This window comes from Ochotona princeps, chromosome 15 (assembly GCF_030435755.1).
Source record: "Ochotona princeps isolate mOchPri1 chromosome 15, mOchPri1.hap1, whole genome shotgun sequence".
NCBI classification, from domain to species: Eukaryota; Metazoa; Chordata; class Mammalia; order Lagomorpha; family Ochotonidae; genus Ochotona; species Ochotona princeps.
This window is the reverse complement of record NC_080846.1, coordinates 54,756,737-54,775,080: the sequence shown is the minus strand read 5'-3', so window position 1 is coordinate 54,775,080 and position 18,344 is coordinate 54,756,737. Positions and strand designations below refer to the sequence as shown.

The window sequence follows — 18,344 nt, the reverse complement described above, 5'->3', positions numbered from 1 at the left end:
TGCCACTCAGAGTGAGGCACCCAGGGGAGCCAAAATGTGCTCCTGAGGGACCCAGAGAGCCCAGGGGAAGATTCGAGAGCAGGTCCTTGAGGGTAAATTAGCACAGCCACAGAGGCCAGGAAGCGAGGTGGTCCACGACCTCCATGGGCCCGCACGCAGGCTGCCTCCTCCTCAGCCTTGCGCTCCACTTCCACCTAGAAAAGCAGCTGTACAAAGTCGCGTTGAGGAATGCCAAGACGTTGTGCTTGGAATTCAACACTGTTTATTTCTTTTTGCTTTTATTCCGTCTCTCTTCCTTGAGCTTCTTTTTGGAGATTTTGGGTGTGTTGGCCTTTCTGTACAGGTGAAACCCGATGAGGCCCAGAAGGGCTGGCACCATTGCCATGCCTATCAGCGGCAGAACGCCCTTCACCAGCTTCTGCCAGTAGCTGGCTCGGGTCAGGGCAATCAGCTCCACATCATACTGCACCACGGCGTCGGCTGCAGAGGCAGAGGGCAGGGGAGGTTAGAGGCATGGCCCAGCCGCCTCCGGGCCCAGAATGAAGGAAACCAGGAAGGGCGGGCCACAACACAGCTAACCCTGCCGCTGGTGAGATGGAAGGCAGGACAGGGAGCCTGGTGACCTGGTGACCTGGTGACCTGGGCAGGCTCATAAACTAGGAAATGCACGCTCTCCTCTCCCTTTGTTCACGGCAGCCTGCTTCCAAGCGTGGCTTGAACTGGACTCACACTGGATGTATTTTTCAGTTCCACCCAAGCAGTGAGTACACTCAGTCAGTGCAATTATCAGAAAACCGGGATTCTCCCAAGAGCTAGGAAGGGAAAAAGGAAGGACATGGCTTGAGAAGGCTCGGGGCTGGGGGAACAGGATTCCACTGGAGAAGGGCAGCTTGCCACACTGCACCGAGGGTAAGCACCCTGCCCCCAGGGAGTCGGTGCAGCACAGCTGTCCCTAGGATATCTGGTGAAACCAAAAGCAAAAGGTGATGGCGGGTGCCTGTGCTCTTTGTCTGTCTTTAAAGTTATGGGATGGACTTGGTTTTCAAAAGCTGCCTTTTGCTTACTTAGGTTTTTTTTTTTTTAAAGATTTATTTTTATTACAAAGTCAGATATACTGAGAGGAGGAGAGACAGAGAGGAAGTGGAGCTGCCGGGATTAGAACCAGCGGCCATATGGGATCAAGGCGAGGACCTTAGCCACTAGGCCACGCTGCCGAGCCGTGCTTACTTAGTTTTGAATGACTTGACTGTTCCATGAGCAAGGGCTTGGGCAGGTGTTTTTTCACTACGAAGCTGCCGGCTACCAGAGGCCAAGTGCAACAGACTGTACCTGTACCTGTACCTGTATAGCCTGTCGGCACCATGTGAAGAAACTGACCCTGCAAGAGTCTGAAGCACCCTTGGCTCCCCTCCCACACCTCCAGCAAATGTGGCCTGGCCAAGTGCGTAGCTCCTCTGGGTCTCAGGGACGAGGCGTGGTGACGGCCCGAGACAGATCCCTCCCAGTTACCTGGTACAGACGGAGGAAATCCCCGCTTCCCGTAGGCCAGGTGGGAAGGAATGATGGCTCTCCGCTTCTCTCTGGGGGAGTCACAACCAAGGGTGGGGGCTGGGCAGACTCATCTGCAGCTCCCCCAGCGTGCTCACAAATATCCCCCCTCAAGCACACCGCACAGCAGGCTGACCTGCACAGCTGTCCACCTTCCCACAGGCATCACTCCAACAAACCCTCAGCCAGACCCACACACCCTCAGGAGTCTCACTGGTCTGGACCTGCCCACTACAAAGCCCGGAGCCTCTCTCCCACCTTCTGCCTCCTCGGGGAGCAGGCACGTCGGCAAAAGCCTGTGCCCAGATACTCACCCCACGCACATGTCTACAAGGCTTTGCTCCAGACCTGAGGAGAGAGATGTGACTGAGCTGGGGGCTGAGCCACAGGCCCCAAACCCCAAGAGCAGGATCAAAAGCTCCCACTGGACCCTGAGCTTTCCCTCGCCTCCCAAAGCTCTGGCTTCCACTGAGGAATGGGGCAAGCAGTAGAGGTGGAGTTTGGTTTGAACTGTGGTACCCTTATTGGGGTGCCAGGTTTAAGTCCCACTCCAGCTGCCCACAAATGCTCCTGGGTGGCAGGGCATGCTTAGGTCCCTGCCACCGCCCTGGGCTCCTGGCTTCTCCTGGCCCAGCTCTGGCTATCACAAGCCAACAAACGAAAGGTTGTGAGTGTGTGTGTGTGTGTGTATGACTCTGCCTTTCACCCATGCGATAGAGTGACAGCTCCTTTACCTGCTGCCTCACTTCCCAAAGGCATGCAACAATCAGGGCTTGGCCAGGCTGAAGCCACAGGCGCAGAAATCCACTCTGGTCCTCCCATATGGACCACAGGGACCAAAGCACTTGAGCCATCACCCGTCTACTGCCTCCAGGTGCATTCATGGGCAGATGGCTCAGAGATGGATCATCCAAGACTAGCACAGAGAACTGTGCCATGCATGGGACAAGGGCATCCAACCCCTGCCCACTCCACCAGTGCCTTTCAAGCCTGAGCCTGCAGGAGGTAGCTGGGGGAGCCCTGGGGCCTCACTCCTCCAGGGGCACATCCCCAGAGCCCCTTAGGGGCTGCAGGGGCTAGGAAAGGCTTAAGATGGAAGAGGCACAGATCACTTACCTGGGATCACCTGCCTCTGGCCGAGTTCTATAATCAGAGGGTCTCTGGACAGGGAGCTGTCGATAATGCGTCCATCTACCAAGCTGCCCTGAGGGTGGGAGGGGGTGAGAGCATCAACACACCTGTTACCGTTCCCTCTGGGGGGTGGCCAGCACACCTGGGCCCAGCACGGCTGTAGTTAGCATTCCCCTCGTTCTCCTCGGGGGCAGAAAGGAACAGGAAGCCCTCAAGGGCTGGCACTTCTTGGAGCTCTCTCAGCCCCGGGAGGCACTGGTGGAAAAGCAGGAGGGGAACAGGCAGGGCACCCCTCCCCCGCCTTGCTGCCACGTGCTCAGCGACCCCAGAGCCCAAGTTTCCCCTCCGACCCTGTTTGCCACGTGTCCCAGCCAAGGCTGACGTGTTTCAGCGAGGCGCCGCCCCCTCCCAGGCTCCGCCCCAGACCCCTCACCGTGTAGTGTATGTGAAGCGTGTCTCCGAGGGCAGCGGGCTCCGCACACGGCTCGGGGGGCTCCACCTGCGAACAGATGCGCCTCCAAAGATCCCGTCCTTGCCCCTAGACCCAGTGGCCCCTAACTCAGTTCTCCTCCCCCTTTCCCAAGTCCCTTGAAGCCCGTTTGCTTCCCACCACACCACCACCACCACCACCACCACCACCACCGGCTCGGCCCTTGGGGCACAGGGGCCGGGACCCGGGGCCATCGCCTCCTCACCAGGGTCTCCACTTGCAGGGTCTGGACAGGACTTTCGGTTTCGAAGCCTGCCTCTGTCCGGCATACCGCCCCTCGGAGCAGCAGCAGCAGCAGATGGAGCGGGAGGAGCGAGAGGCACAGGGTCATGACTGGACTTGGGGCAGGACGCCGGGAAGCGCTGCGGAGGCAGTGGCGACCGGGACCGCGTTCCCTAGGCGCCCAGGCCAGACGGGACGGGGCGGGCGTGAAGCGCAGCTCCTCCTCCGGCAGCCCCTCCTCCAGCTTGTCCCCACCTCCCGGAGGGGCGGGAGGGGTTGGCGCTGCTTCGGACCAGTCCGTTAGCCGTTCGGTGCCAAGGTGAGGGGTGGGGCCGACCATAGAGCCATTTGTGATCGCCCACGGTGCCCAGGCGCTGCTCACCAGCCCTCACAGGGAGGCATACATTGTTTCCACTGTCCAGTTCAGAAGCCGATGTTCAGGGTAAGGAACTTGCCCAGACCTGGGATTCAGTCCGAAGCCCTAGCGTGTTGTCCGCGCTTTTCCTGTGCACCCACCCCACACCAAGTGAGCAAAGGTGCCATCCCTCGGCCTGCTCCACCTCTTCAGCATGGGTTTTGTAAAGTGGTGTTAGCCAGAAGGAACACAGCTGTCCCAGTCCCATCTTTAGAGAGCTCTCGGGAAAGGGCCAGACTATTTTCCTGTGAGGAGGGGTGAATGCCTTTCACTAACAAATGGACATGTTTGTGCAAGGAAATCAGTTTTAAAATATGTAAAGATTTATTTTTATTTGAAAAGCAGAACTGCAGAGAGGAGACACAGAGATCTTCCATCTGCTGGTTCACTCCCCAAATGGCCACAACAGCCAGAGCTGAGCTGATCAGAAGCCAGGAGCTTCTTGCAGGTCTCCCATGTGGGATCAGGGACTCAAGGCTTTGGACCATCCTCAACTGCTCTCCCAGGCCACAAGCACAGAGCTGGAAGGGAAGTGGAACAGCCGAAACCCAAACTGGTTGGTGCCCATATGGGATGCAGGTACTGCATGTGGAAGATGCACAGGCCCAAGGTCTTCAGTTTTTATATTTGAAAAATTCTCAGGCCCTGCGGCGTGGCCTAGTGGCTAAAGTCCTCGCCTTGAACGCCCCGGGATCCCATATGGACGCCGGTTCTAATCCCGGCAGCTCCACTTCCCATCCAGCTCCCTGCTTGTGGCCTGGGAAAGCAGTTGAGGACGGCCCAATGCATTGGGACCCTGCACCCGCGTGGGAGACCCAGAAGAGGTTCCAGGTTTCCAGCATCGGATCGGCGTGCACCAGCCGTTGCGGCTCACTTGGGGAGTGAATCATCAGATGGAAGATCTTCCTCTCTGTCTCTCCTCCTCTCTGTATATCCGGCTTTCGAATAATAATAAGTCTTTAAAAAAAAAAAGAAAAGAAAAATTCTCTTTGATTCTTCTCTCGTCTTCCACAACCTACCAACCTGTAAGTCTGGCTACTGCTCTCTTCCATTCCCACAGTGACCACAGCAATGAAGCCTCACTCCTTCAGTCGGGGGCAGTCCTGCGGAGTGATGGGATGCTTTCTTGAGAAGGACGTGAGTTCAAGAATGATCTGTTAGCACCTATCAAGCTGTATGTGTAATAGCTGTACATCTCTGTGCAGATCATAATCTCAAAGAAACACACGCATGTGGCCAGTGTGGTGGCATACAGCCCATTGCTGCTTCTCCAGTGCTGGCATCCTGTATGGGCTGATTCATGTCCTGGCTGCTCCACTTCCTGTTTCAGCACTCTGCTTGTGGCCTCGGAAAGTAGCAGAGGATGGCCCAAGCCCTTGGTACTCTGCACCCATGTGGGAGATCCAGAAAAAAGCTCCTGGCTCCCAACTTCAGATCAATTCAGCTGTGGCCATTGCAGCCACTTGGTGATGTCTGTCTGTCTCTTCTCTAACTCTGATTTTCTTTTTTTTTTTTTTTTAAAGATTTTTATTATTATTGGAAAGCTGGATATACAGAGAGGAGGAGAGACAGAGAGGAAGATCTTCCATCCGATGTTTCACTCCCCAAGTGAGCCACGACGGCCGGTGCGCGCCGATCCGATGCCGGGAACCAGGAACCTCTTCCGGGTCTCCCACGCGGGTGCAGGGTCCCAATGCATTGGGCCGTCCTCAACTGCTTTCCCAGGCCACAAGCAGGGAGCTGGATGGGAAGTGGAGCTGCTGGGATTAGAACCGGCGCCCATATGGGATCCCAGGGCTTTCAAGGCGAGGACTTTAGCCACTAGGCCATGCCGCCGGGCCCTCTAACTCTGATTTTCAAGTTAAATAAGTAAATATTATTTTAAAATACACGCACACACACACACCATGCTACATTTCCAAGTCTCCCTTAAAGCTGGACAAGGCCACCTGACTCCGCCCTGGCAATGAGCCGTGAATGGGTTAGAAGCATGGTGTTGGATCTCCAGGAGAGCATCACTGTGTGGTCTGCCCTGGGATGCAGACATGATGAATTAGACTCCAGTACCTGCAAGCTTACAGACGGAGAACACAGGCTGGGGACAAGGATGTGAGACAGAAAGCAGCCTGGTGGACAGCATACCAAGGCACCTTTTAACTGAGGTAGAAATATATATATATATATATATATATATATATATATATATATATATATATATATATGTTAATTTTAAGAAATTAAGTTGCTTTGCCAGGTCTAGGAGTGAACCAGGCTGAATTCAGCTGTAGCACCCATTGGTGAGAGCCCAAATGGTGCAGGTCGGTCAAACTAGGCCCCAGTCTGCACCCATGAGTGCCAGGAGTAGGGCTGGTCATGACAGCCTGGGCAGCAGTGCCTGGCAGCACATGTAGGATCTGGGGCTGGGAGCAGGCCTGGTACCAGGCACAGCTCCCACTGGTGGCAGCAGACTAGACCAGGCTGGGCTACAGCACCCATTGGTATATGTGTGAGTTGGGTCTGAGGGTGGACCAGGCAGGATCAGTTCACAGCAAGTACTGGCACAAGCGAGAGCCAGGACAAGGTGCACGCCAGACTGGGTTGGACCACAACATCTGCCAGTTCACATGAGGCCTAGGGGTGGACCATGTTGGGAAAGGATGTTGCACCCACCAGTAAGAGCTGGGACTGGGGGCAGGTCAGGCTGAGCCAAGCTGTAGCACCTACTGACAGATGCCAAGACTGGGAGCAGGGCCATCTCAGACTGGGCCACAGTACCTGCTGGCACACTCAAGACCCAGGGCTGGGAGTGGTCCTGGTAAGAGAATTTCATGGGAGTCCCTTGCTGGGTTGCTGCTTCCACTGATAAGCATACAAGCTGTGACTGGGGGCAGGCTGGTCTGGGAGCAAGCCAGGCTGCGCTAGGTTGCTGCACCCACTGGTGTGCATGAGAGACCCACTGGTGGCGTGAGAACTGGCTGAGCCAGACCACAGCAGCAGCTAGCAACAAATGCTGGCCCTGGGTGTGAATCATGTCAGGCTGGACTGCAGCACCCATCAACACACACGAGATCCAGAGCTGGAAGCATGCCTGTCAGGGGGACCATGAACATTCCCCTTGTAGGCTGTGCCTTACCACTGGTGAGCACGAGAATCAGGGCTAGGGATGGGCCACATTGGACAAAGTGTTTGCACCTGTTGGCATGCTTGAGGGCCAGGTTGGGCTGAGCTAAACCAGAGCACCCATGGATGGCATGGAAGCTGGATGGACTATGGGCTGGGCCAGGCTGGGTCGCAGCAGAGGCTGGCGATGTGCAAGAATTAGGTCTGGGTATGGGCCTGGTGAGGTTGGTGGGGACTGCACTGATGACTAGGCTGTGGCACCTGCTGGTATGTGTGAGGGCCGGGTCTGTGGTGAGCTGGCTGGGCGGAGCCACAGCACCCGTCGGTTCATGTGAGATGTGGGGCTGAGGCAGAGCTGATCAAGCTGCATCCGCCAGTCATGTGTGTTGGTTAGAGCAGGTAACAGACCTCATCTATTCCTGTACTGGCTGGCACACATGAGTCAAGTCTGAGGTCACCTCAGGAAAGGTTTCTTGGGGGATTCCACAAATGGACACTGGACTCAAACCCTGGGATGGGGACAATCACAGGACGGACGGTCTGACCTTGTAGTGAATGTATGGGGACTGGGCCTCCTCAGTTGCTGAGACCTGTGCAGCGGTCAGCATGTCCACACGCACACAGGAGACATGATAAGCAGCTTGTGTAGGCCAGCAGGGACGCCAACTGCCTTGTCAGAGGATGGAAAGCAGAACAGACTGGACGGTTCTCCTGGCCACGCTTTGCAGCATGTCCCTGGGTCTGTGGATGCACTAAGGTGGACTATCATCCAGTAGACCTTGGGGAGATTTTTTGCAACCCTGGAGCAATGAGGCCAACGATGTCTCAGGGCTACTGAAACCACTCAGGCAGCACCCTCAGAACATTCTTCTCCACATCAGGGTCTTTAAGGCGGCATCAAGTGATTATTCCCCATCCCCAGTTCTGATATAGTTTGACAACAAGCAGTGGCCCTCCATTCCTGTGGACTTAGGAGAAAAAAAAAATGTGTCTCACCCACCCTCCTCTACACCTGACCCTCCCCATCACCCTAATCAGAGGCCTAATGGGCATGCATTCCTCTCAACTATGTAAGCAATGTCAAAAAATGAAGTTTTATTAAAAAAAAAAAAAAAAAAAAAAAAAAAAACTACTTCTGGGCCCAGCGCGGTAACCTAGTGGCTAAAGTTCTCACCTTGCATGTGCCAGAATCCCATATGGGTACTGGTTCTTGTCCAGGCATCCCCGCTTCCCATCCAGCTTCCTGCCTGTGGCCTGGGAAAGCAGTCCAGGATGGCCCAAAGCCTTGGGATCCTGCACCCATGTGGGAGACCCAGAGGAGATTCCTGGCTCCTGATTTCGGATCAACGCAGCTCCAGCTGTTGCGGCTGCTTGGGGAGTGAAATCAATGGATAGAAGATCTTCCTCTCTGTCTCTCCTCTTTTCTGTATATCTGAATTTCCAATAAAAAATTTAAAATAAATCTTTAAAAAATAATACATGAGGCTTTAAAAAATAAAAAGCCTGGGGCTTGGTGCAATGACTCAATTGGCAAATCCCCCACCTCCAAGTGCCAGCATCCCATATGGGCGCCGGTTCTAATCCCGGCAGCTCCACTTCCCATCCAGCTCCCTGCTGGTGGCCTGGGAAAGCAGTCAAGGGCGGCCCAAAGCCTTGGGACCCTGCATCCGTGTAGGAGACTGGCATAAGCTCCTGGCTCCTGGTTTCAGATCGGCTGGGCTCCAACCGTTGCAGCCAATTAGAGTGAATCAGAGAATCAAGATCTTTCTCCCTTTCTCTGCAAATCTGCATTTTTAATGAAAATAAACAAATTCTTAAAAATAAAAAATTTTAAAAATACAAAGCCTACTATGGGCCCCCACTACCCAACGAATAAAATTCTGACTCCTTGTCATTCCTGCTGAGAGCTCTCAGCATCCTGCCCTAAGGTGCTTTCCTCGCCTTGACGCCACGACACTGAACCAGCCTTTACAGACAGGACTGCAGGCTTCTCATTTCCACGGCTTCATCACTAGCATGGTGACTGACACACAAATGCCAACTAAATGAACTAACCCAAACCCTTCCTGCCCCTGGACTGTGAACCCGCGTCGGAGAAGCCTCCGCAAGGTGTTCCCATGGTTTGCGTCTCTGCTCCGGCTCCCTCCAGGCTACGCTCAACACTGGCCTCTTCACCTCCAACGCCACTTCTGCGGAACTCTGAGCTGGGAGTGAGCGCTGCTGTTCCCGAAATCCAGGCACCCGACACACCCACCCCTCCCTTCCTTCTCCTACAGATGACAAGGACAGGCTTGTGACAAGGACAGGCTCATGATGAGGACAGGCTGTGACCAGGGGAAGGCCTTCTAGTGCCAACTGCACAGTAGCGTCCAGGTTAGACTCTACGCGAGCATGTTTTATTTTGGATAATTATACCATGAAATACTGAGAAGCATTAGAAAGGAACTTCTAGTTATATGGAAAAATCTCTAAGACAAATTTATATACCTTTAACAGAGCATTGAGGACAACACGTGTGATATGAATCTTTGTAGGACTTTTTTAAAGACTTACTTATTTTACTTGAAAGACAGATCAGAGAGGGAGAAACAGAAAGAGGTATCTTCTACCTGTCGGTTCACTCCCCAAATGGCTGCTAACGACCAGACCTAGACCAGTCCAGAGCGGAGAGTCAGGAGCTCCCTCCAGGTCTTCATGTGAGTACAGGGGCCCAAGTCTCTGGGCCCATTGCTTCCCCAGGCCATTAGCAGAGCGCTAGATGGGAAGGGGAGCAGCCCAGGGCACAAACTAGCATAGCCTACTATGCCACTACACTGGCTCCAGTTTTGTTTTGCTTTTTTTTTTTTTTTTTTTTTTTTAACAAAGATTTATTTGTCTCAAGGGTAGTTAAGAAAAATAGAGACAGAGGGGGAGAGAGAGAAAGATCTTCCATGTGCTGCGTCAGTCCCCAGTATCTGTAATGGTCAGGGCTGGGCTGGACAGAAGCTAGGAGCCAACAGTCTCATCCTGGTCTCCCATTTGTGTGGGAGTCCCTGTCTGTGGGCCGTCCTCCACTGCTTTCCCAGGCCATGAGCAAGAAACTGGACGGGAATTGCAGCAGCCAGGACACAAACTGGTGCCCACATGGGGTGTGCTATCTATCACAGGTGGTGCCTGTGAGGTTTGGGACAGCAGTGACAGGAGTGAGGGAACACGTGGCTCTGGTTGTTCTATGAGTTTGGAGCTTTTACTACAAAAGGATTTTACAAAAATAATTTCTAAAATGCATGAACGAACAAGATAGAGGCTGATAAAAGGGAACGTGTAGGAGATGCTGAATGAGCTATGCAAACAGAGCTAACGCAGCCAGAGTCGGAATGTGGGGAAAGAAAAGCTGCAGTCGTTAGATGTCAGGGCAGCTTCATGCAGGAAGGGAAACTAGAACTAGATCTTAAGGTGGGGTTTTACAACAAGGGGAAATGCACAGATCAGTTTAGCTAGAGAAAGGATTTGGGCCCCAGTGTCACAGCCTAATGGCTAAATCCGCACCTTGCATATGCACTGGGATCCCACATGAGTGTCGGTTTGTGTTCCATCTGCTCCACTGTGGCCTGGGAAAGCAGTGGAGGACGGCCCAAAGCCTTGGGATCCTGCACTCATGTGGGAGACCTGGAAGAAGCTCCTGGCTCCTGGCTTGGATCGGTTCAGCTCCAGTCACTGCAGCCACTTGGGGAGTGACCCAGCAGATGGAAGATTTCTGTCTCTCCTCTCTGTATATCTGCCTTTCCAATAAAAAAATAAATCTTAAAAAAAAAAGCAAGAAAGAAATGATCGGACTACACTAGTTGAAGGAGGCAGCTGGCGCAAGCCCTGAAGAACAGACTAAGACAGCAGGAGCACACTGCAGTTCCTGAGCCGGGGGACATGGTGCCCAGGGCACTGCAGCATCAGCTGACAGGAGTGCTGTCACCAAGAGCAGGGAGGCCACTGTCTCATCCAGGTCCGAGGCTTCATTTGGGAACCTGGAGTGGAGGGTGAAGTAGGTTGCCGTGGGGATAAAAAAGCAAAAGATTTAAGAGAATGGAGGCCCAGTGTGGTGGCCTACGGGGCGGGCGGGCAGGCGGGTAGGCACAGGTTCTAATACCAGCAGCTCCACTTCCCATTCAGCTCCCTGCTTGTGGCCTGGGAAAGCAGTCGAGGACGGCCCAAAGCCTTGGGACCCTACACCCATGTGGGAGACCTAGAGGAAGTTCCTGGCTCCTGGCTTCGGATTGGCACAGCACTGGCCGTTGCGTCATTTGGGGAGTCAATTATCGGACGGAAGCTCCTCCTCTCTGTATATCTGACTTTGCAATAAAAATAAATAAATCTTCAAAAAAAAAAAAAAGATTTAAGAGATGGTGCCCAGGGGTTGGCATGGTTCCCTAGCCACTAATTCCTCCACTTGCAGTGTCAGAGTCCCACATGGGTGTGGGTTTGTATCTCAGCTACTCAATTTCTGACCCAGCTACCTGCTTATGGCCTGGGAAGACAGTTGCGGATGGCTCAAGTCCTTGGACCTCCCACACGGCAGACCTAGAGGAGGCTCCCAGCTTTGGATCAGCTCAGCTCCAGTCATTGTAGCCATACGGGGAGTAAACCACGGATGGAAGATCCATCTCTCTTCTGTAACTGTTTTCAAATAAAGATAAATCTTTGAGAGAAAAGGGTGCTCACCCCAGAGGGCAACACAAGTCCACAGGGCCCCAGGACTCCTCTGGAATGGCACAGTCACCCCACTCCTCAACCCCATTGCTGCTCTAAATAAGGAGGCATCATCGCATCAATGAAAGATCTTGCCAAGATAGAAATTCCCATCTTTTATCTTTAACCCAAGGCCTTTAGTGTACCACTTCTTCTTTTTTTAAATATTTCTTTTTATTGGAAAGGCAGATTTACAGAAAAGGAGACGCAGAGAAATAGATCTTCTGCCTGCTGTTTTTCTCCCCAGTTGGCCATAACAGACAAAGCTGAGCTGACCCGAAACCAGGAGCTTCTTCTGGGTCTCCCATGTGGGTGCAGGCTTTTTGAAATAAGAGCTGACACTATGTGGTATAGCACATAAACTCACCCCCTGTGATGCTGGCATCTCCTATAGGCACTGGTTCAAAGCCCAGCTCTTCTGTTTCCAATCTATCTCCCTGCTAATGTGCCTAGGAAAGCAGCATCCTCAAGGAGGTGGTTGGGAAGTAAGAGCAGCCAGGACACAAACTATTACCCAAAGGGGATGCTGGTGCTTGAAGGTGGAGATGAATGGTTAGCCTGTTGAGCCACTGTGCTGGCTCCAAATAAATCTTTTTACAAAAAAAAAAAAAAAAAAAAAAAAAAAGTTTGAAAAAATACTTATGGTTCACAACTCCAAAATTAACCTGACAAACTTTTTTTCTTCTAAAGATGTATTTATTTGAAAGGCTCAGTGGCAGAGAGGGAAAGACAGAGTGAGTGAGTGATCTTCCAACTTCTGGTTCACTCCCTAAATGGCCTCAATAGTCAGGTCTGGGTCAGACCATAGCCAGGAGCCAGGAAATCCATCCTGGTCTTTCATATGGGTAGCAGGGCCCACTTTCTTGACTCATCCTCTGCTACCTCCCAGCTGTATCAGCAGGGAACTGGATGGGAAACAGAATGGCCAAGTCTTGATCCGGAACGCTGGCATTGCAAATGGTGGCTTAACTCACCATGCTACAACACCAGTCCCCAACCCTCCACCTTCTAAAGTCCTTACATTCAATTGAGGTCTGGGATGATTCTTAATCACATATGGGATGGGCAGCGGGAGGTGGGCGTGAGAGGGCTGTCGGGCAGACAAACCTTTCCAAAACCTCCTATTGTAGACTGCCAGAGAGCTCTCCACATGCCTACCCCGTAAGGCAGGGCAGTGGGAGCAAGGTTGGTGCGCAGGCAGCCACTCTGGGCATGCTTGCCTTCTCAACTCCAGCCCAGAATTGAGATGAGATCCTCAGCTGGAGCCCTTCGGCAGCTCATGGCCCAAAGGACACATACGGATGCTCACCTCCTAGCCCCGTGGTGGTGAAAGGCCCCGTCCCAGCTTCTTCCAAACCTCCAACCACTGCCCTCGATCAGTCTGCTCTCTGCCCCAGTGACAGCTTCCAGTTCCTCTTCCCTAAGCCTCAGTAAGTGTCACGCTAACCCACACCAGTGACCAGGAAAGGAAACACTGGCCAGCAACTGGCCCAATAGCCACCTCCTGCTACTGGCTACTTAGAAAAGGGCTGGGCTCTGGTCCCCCACCTCCACCCTGTTCACAGTGGGGAAAGTGGTTGCTCTTGGTCTTAGGAGCGCCCGCATTAAGCAGCAGTACAGCACAGGATACCCACTGTACTGTCATTCTCCAACTGGAATCCTAGGCATTTCCAGAGCTTCCCAGAATTGGAACCTTAGGTGCCTCCCTGAGCACAGTGGTTTGAGACATCTTTAGCCCAGGTCTAAAAACATTAATGAGTAGTTGTCATCTTTCTGCCCGAAGCAATCGAGGCACTTGCACTGGGAATTCCCAGGGCCCTCAGACCTTATTCCTCAACTCCAGGAAACTCAGCAACGTATACATGAAGGAAGTACTGGCCCTCTGTCTCACCTGAGCCACTCTAAACCCTCACAGGGGCTTTTTCTAGGTTCACTTTGGAAGATGCGGCTGCTGCTGCCACGGGTTTATCCCTACACTTTATCCCAGGCTCCCTAAAAGCAACTGAAAGATTTAAGCAACCGCCACAAGAGGGCTCCCTTTTACTTCTCCACATCTTAATCGGAATCTGGAAGGACATAAGGGAATGTTAACCTTTTCCCAGGTGTTCAAGGACCCAAAGACCTGCTGGTTAGCTCTCAGGTATAATGATTATCATGATCGTGTTGTTAAAACTGTTTTGTTACTGGTGCCATAGCCTAATGGCTAAAGTCCTCGCCTTGCATATGCCAACATCCCATATGGACAATGGTCCGTGTCCTGGCTGCTCCACTTCCCATCCAGCTCCCTGCTTGTGGCCTGGGAAAGCAGTCAAGGACGGCCCAAAGCCTTGGGACCCTGCACCCATGTGGGAGACCTGGAGGAAGAGACTCCTGGCTTTGGATCAGCTCAGCTGTGGCTATTGTGGTCACTCAGGGAGTGAACCAGCAAATAGAAGATCTGTCTGTTCTCTCTGTAAACTTGCATTTCAATCAAAATAAATTTTTATTATTTTTTTTAAAGATTTATTTATTTTCATTGCAAAGTCAGATATACAGAGGAGAAGAGACAGAGAGGAAGATCTTCCGTCCGATGTTTCACTCCCCAAGTGAGCCGCAACGGGCCGGTGCACGCCGATCCGAAGCCTGGAACCTGGAACCTCTTCCAGGTCTCCCACATGGGTGCACGGTCCCAATGCATTGGGCCGTCCTTGACTGCTTTCCCAGGCCACAAGCACGGAGCTGGATGGGAAGTGGAGCTGCCGGGATTAGAACCGGCGCCCATATGGGATCCCGGGGCATTCAAGGCGAGGACTTAAGCCGCCATGCCATGCCACAGGGCCCCAAAATAAATAAATTTTTTAAAAATTATTTTGTTACACATTTTTGAGAGGTATAAGAGCTCCCAAATGCTAGCCTGTTCGCCAGAGGAACCAGTACAGGAAAGATGCCTGTGTCTCCCTCTCTATTGCTCTGCCTCTCAAGTAGATAATAAATTTGAAAAAAAAGGGGGAGGGCAGGGGAGAGAAAGAGGGAAAAAAAGAGTAGAAAAGAAAAAGCAAGCAGGAGGGGGGAGGGGAGGGGAGAGGACAGAAAGAGGAAGAGGAAGGAGAGAAGGAAGGGAAGGGAAGTGGATAAAAGAAAACACCAAGAAGGACCATGGAAGAAAATCAAGGATGTTGACTTTGCTAACAGCAAGAGCTGGGTCTGGGCCAGGCCAAAGCCAGGAGGCTGGGAACTCCATCTGGGTCTCCCCTTGCACGTAGCAGAGACTCAAACACTTGGGCCATCATCCACTGCCTCCCAGGGTGTGCATCAGCAGGCAGTGAGAGCCAGGGCCGAGGACGGGACAGCAGTATTCCAACACCAGACACGGGTATCCTAAACAGCATTAGCATTATCATAGACTATCTATGAGTGACTTTGGTTCTAGAAGCTTTCCATCTTCATTTTTTTTTTTAAAGATTTACTTATTTTATTACAAATTCAGATATACAGAGAGGAGGAGAGACAGAGAGGAAGATCTTCCGCCCAATGATTCACTCCCCAAGTGACCATGACGGCCGGTGCTGTGCCGATCCGAAGCCAGCAGCCAGGTACTTCCTCCGGGTATCCCACATGGATGCAGGGTTCCAAGGCTTTGGGCCGTCCTTGACTGCCTTCCCAGGCCACAAGCAGGGAGCTGGATGGGAAGTGCAGCTGCCGGGATTAGAACCGGCGTCCATATGGGATCCCGGGGCATTCAAGGCGAGGACTTTAGCCGCTAGGCCACTGTGCCGGACCCAGGTTTGTATCTTTAAAAATTAATTTATTTGGGCCCGGCACAGTGGCCTAGTGGCTAAAGTCCTCGCCTTGAATGCCCCGGGATCCCATATGGACGCCGGTTCTAATCCCGGCAGCTCCACTTCCCATCCAGCTCCCTTCTTGTGGCCTGGGAAGGCAGTTGAGGACAGCCCAAAGCTTTGGGACCCGGCACCTGTGTGGGAGACCCGGAGGGAGTTCCTGGTTCCCGGCTTCGGATCGGCACAGCACCGGCCTGTTGCGGCTCACTTGGGGAGTGAATCATCGGATGGAAGATCTTCCTCTCTGTCTCTCCTCCTCTCTGTACATCTGACTATCTAATAAAAATAAATAAATCTTTTAAAAAACTAATTTATTTTCATTTGTTTGAAAAGCAGAGAGACAGAACAGATGAATATAGAGCTCTCACCTCCTCTGGGTTGACGTCCATAATGCCCAACAGCCACAACTAGGCCAGGTCTAAGCAAAGAGCTGGGAATTCAAGCCCGGTCACCCACACAGCTTAGCAGCGACCCAAGTATCTAAGCCACTGCCTCACTGCCTCCCAGGGTTTGCATCAGCAGGAAGCTGAAACTACAAGTGAGGTTGAGACTTGAACCCAAGTGGGGTCTTAACCATGGTGCCAAACATCTATTTATTATACAGACAAAGCACTTAGCAGCAGCTGTCACTAAGCAGGACTTCAGAGAAACCCAGGAGGAGGAAAGCGCCATCTGTTCAGGTAAGTGGGCAACACTAGGAGCTACAGACATGACAAAGAGATTTCTGCCTTGGGTAGTTGAGCATAACATATCTGAAGAAGCTCCCAAGGCTTTGGGCCGTCCTCTATTGCTTTCCCAGGCCACAAGCAGGGAGTTGGGTGGGAAGTGGAGCAGACGGGACAGGAATTGGCAGCCACATGGGATGCTAGCGTATACAAGGCAAGGACTTAGTCATTGAGCCACTGCACTGGGCCGTTCTGTGCCCTTCTTTATTAAAAGAGGATGATGGCTTATTAATAAAAGGAGAGGTAAAGAAAGAAAATTGGCAAAGGCTCAGCACGGAGGTCACTGAATAAAAATCACACACTTTGCCCTGGTGCATGGGGGCTCTCAAATGTATGTGGCTAAATCCTATCTCCACCCTACAAAAGCAGGTTGGGAAGACCTCTGTTCTCCAAGCTCGAGACAGTAAGGGGGGAGGCGAGATGTGCAGTGACTCAACAGGCTGATCCCTCGTCTTGCAGCTCTGGCATCCCATATGGATGCTGATTTGTGTCCTGGCTGCTCCACTTCTAGTCCAGCTCCCTGTTTGTGGCCTGGGAAAGCAGGAGCAAATAGCCCCAGTCCTTAGGACCCCACGCCATGTAAGAAACCCAGAAGAAGCTCCTGGCTTTGGATCAGCTCAGTTCTGGCCATTGCAGCCTTTTGGGGAGTGAACCAGCAGACGGAAGATCTTTATCTCCTTGCTGTAAATCTGTCTTTCAAATAAAAATTTTTAAAAAATACATTTAAAAAAGAAACAGTGGAGAAGGGCTGCCCAGCTTAACCAGGCAGCACCCTCTCTTTCTGTGCCTGGCACAGCGGAGGAGGCAGAGCAGGGTGGGAGTGAGGCGGCAACACGTGACCCAAGACATCTGTGCGATCTCTGGGTGAGGCCAGGCAGGTCAACGATAAAAAGTCACACACCGGAGACAGGTGAGGCAGGGCCTCGGGTACCAGCAGCATCGATTTCTTTTCACTGCCCATTTTGCCTTCATGCTCACTCACGGTCAGAACCCAGAGTTAGATCAGGGATGGGACCGACACTACGGGTAAGGGACTGTGTTCAAAGTGGAAACGTTAAACCCTTCAGAACTAGAGAGGTCAAGTCGCAGGCCATCTTCCTCTAGCATCCAGTTCACTCACACCCCCTCTGGCGTATGACAAAAAGAGGTAAGAAGGGCTCCCCTATAATCTTCCCCACCAAGCAAGCACGCCCGTTACCCCTCTGCTGCGACCAGGAGACTCTGGAGAGAGGGCCCACAAATGAACTGCCCTCACCAGCCCACAGCTGCTGCCCATCAAGGAGGAAGGTCTGGTCCAAACGGAATAAAACAAGTTTAATTTCCAACCAGGGTCACAGTCATCGCATCATCCCATGTTTTGAGCAAGGATAGATGGGTGAGTAATTCAACATATACAGTCTACATTCCAGAGGAAGAAAAAAGAGAAAAGCCAGTTCAGAACTGCAGTTACCACTGTAACACCACAAACTTGGTCAAGTGAGTGGGAAGGGGAGTCCCCGAGGAAGAAGAAAGCTGGAATGAGGGAAAGCATGAAACTGAACCCAGCAGCAGAGCGCGAGAGGCAGCGGGCAGAAATGAACGAAACCCAACCCCAGAAAGAGCTGTCTAGTCAAACGGCCACCCTGCCAAGGGCCAGGCAGCCAAGGACAGTACCTCAAAGTCATTACTGCCTCCTGCTGGCAAGTAGCAAGGCAAACTCCAGGGCAGCTTCCTAACGCCCCTGCCCTACACTGGTCCCTGGCACCCCCCCCCCAACAAAGGTGGAGGGGCCTAAAATGAGGAAAACCTACTTGGGACTGGCATCTAATTAGAGAGGGGCTGAGAGAGTGGGAGGAGTTGAAGTCCTCACCAACTATAAAAACACCGAGAGGGTAATCATAAATAGGAGAAGGAAAAAAAACCCAGGAGGACAAACAGGCAACAGCAGCGAATGCACTGACAAGGCAAAGAAAGGCTCTCGGAGGAGGAGAGGCACAGGGGCAGGAGTCAAAAAAAACCCGAGGAAACGGCAATGAAAAAGCACAGTGCCAAGCATTTGTGTGGTCAGAGGAGTGAATGCATTCTGAAATAAACCCCCGTATCCCACACACCACACCACACCACACATACACACACACACACGCCTAGACAAGATAACTGCACAGACCTGCTGC

General features: G+C 52.4%; 1 protein-coding gene across 1 annotated transcript; it reads right to left on the bottom strand.

Moving 5' to 3' along the window:
* Nucleotides 1-239: 239 nt before the first annotated feature.
* FKBP11 (FKBP prolyl isomerase 11) lies at nt 240-3,662 on the bottom strand. Its single transcript, XM_004599352.4, has 6 exons — nt 3,375-3,662; nt 3,113-3,178; nt 2,665-2,752; nt 1,863-1,896; nt 1,510-1,580; nt 240-480 (listed from the first exon to the last, which is right to left on the bottom strand). Exons 1-6 carry the CDS (start codon nt 3,498-3,500, stop codon nt 263-265), a joined length of 603 nt encoding a protein of 200 aa, XP_004599409.2. The 5' UTR covers nt 3,501-3,662; the 3' UTR covers nt 240-262.
* Nucleotides 3,663-18,344: the final 14,682 nt, after the last annotated feature.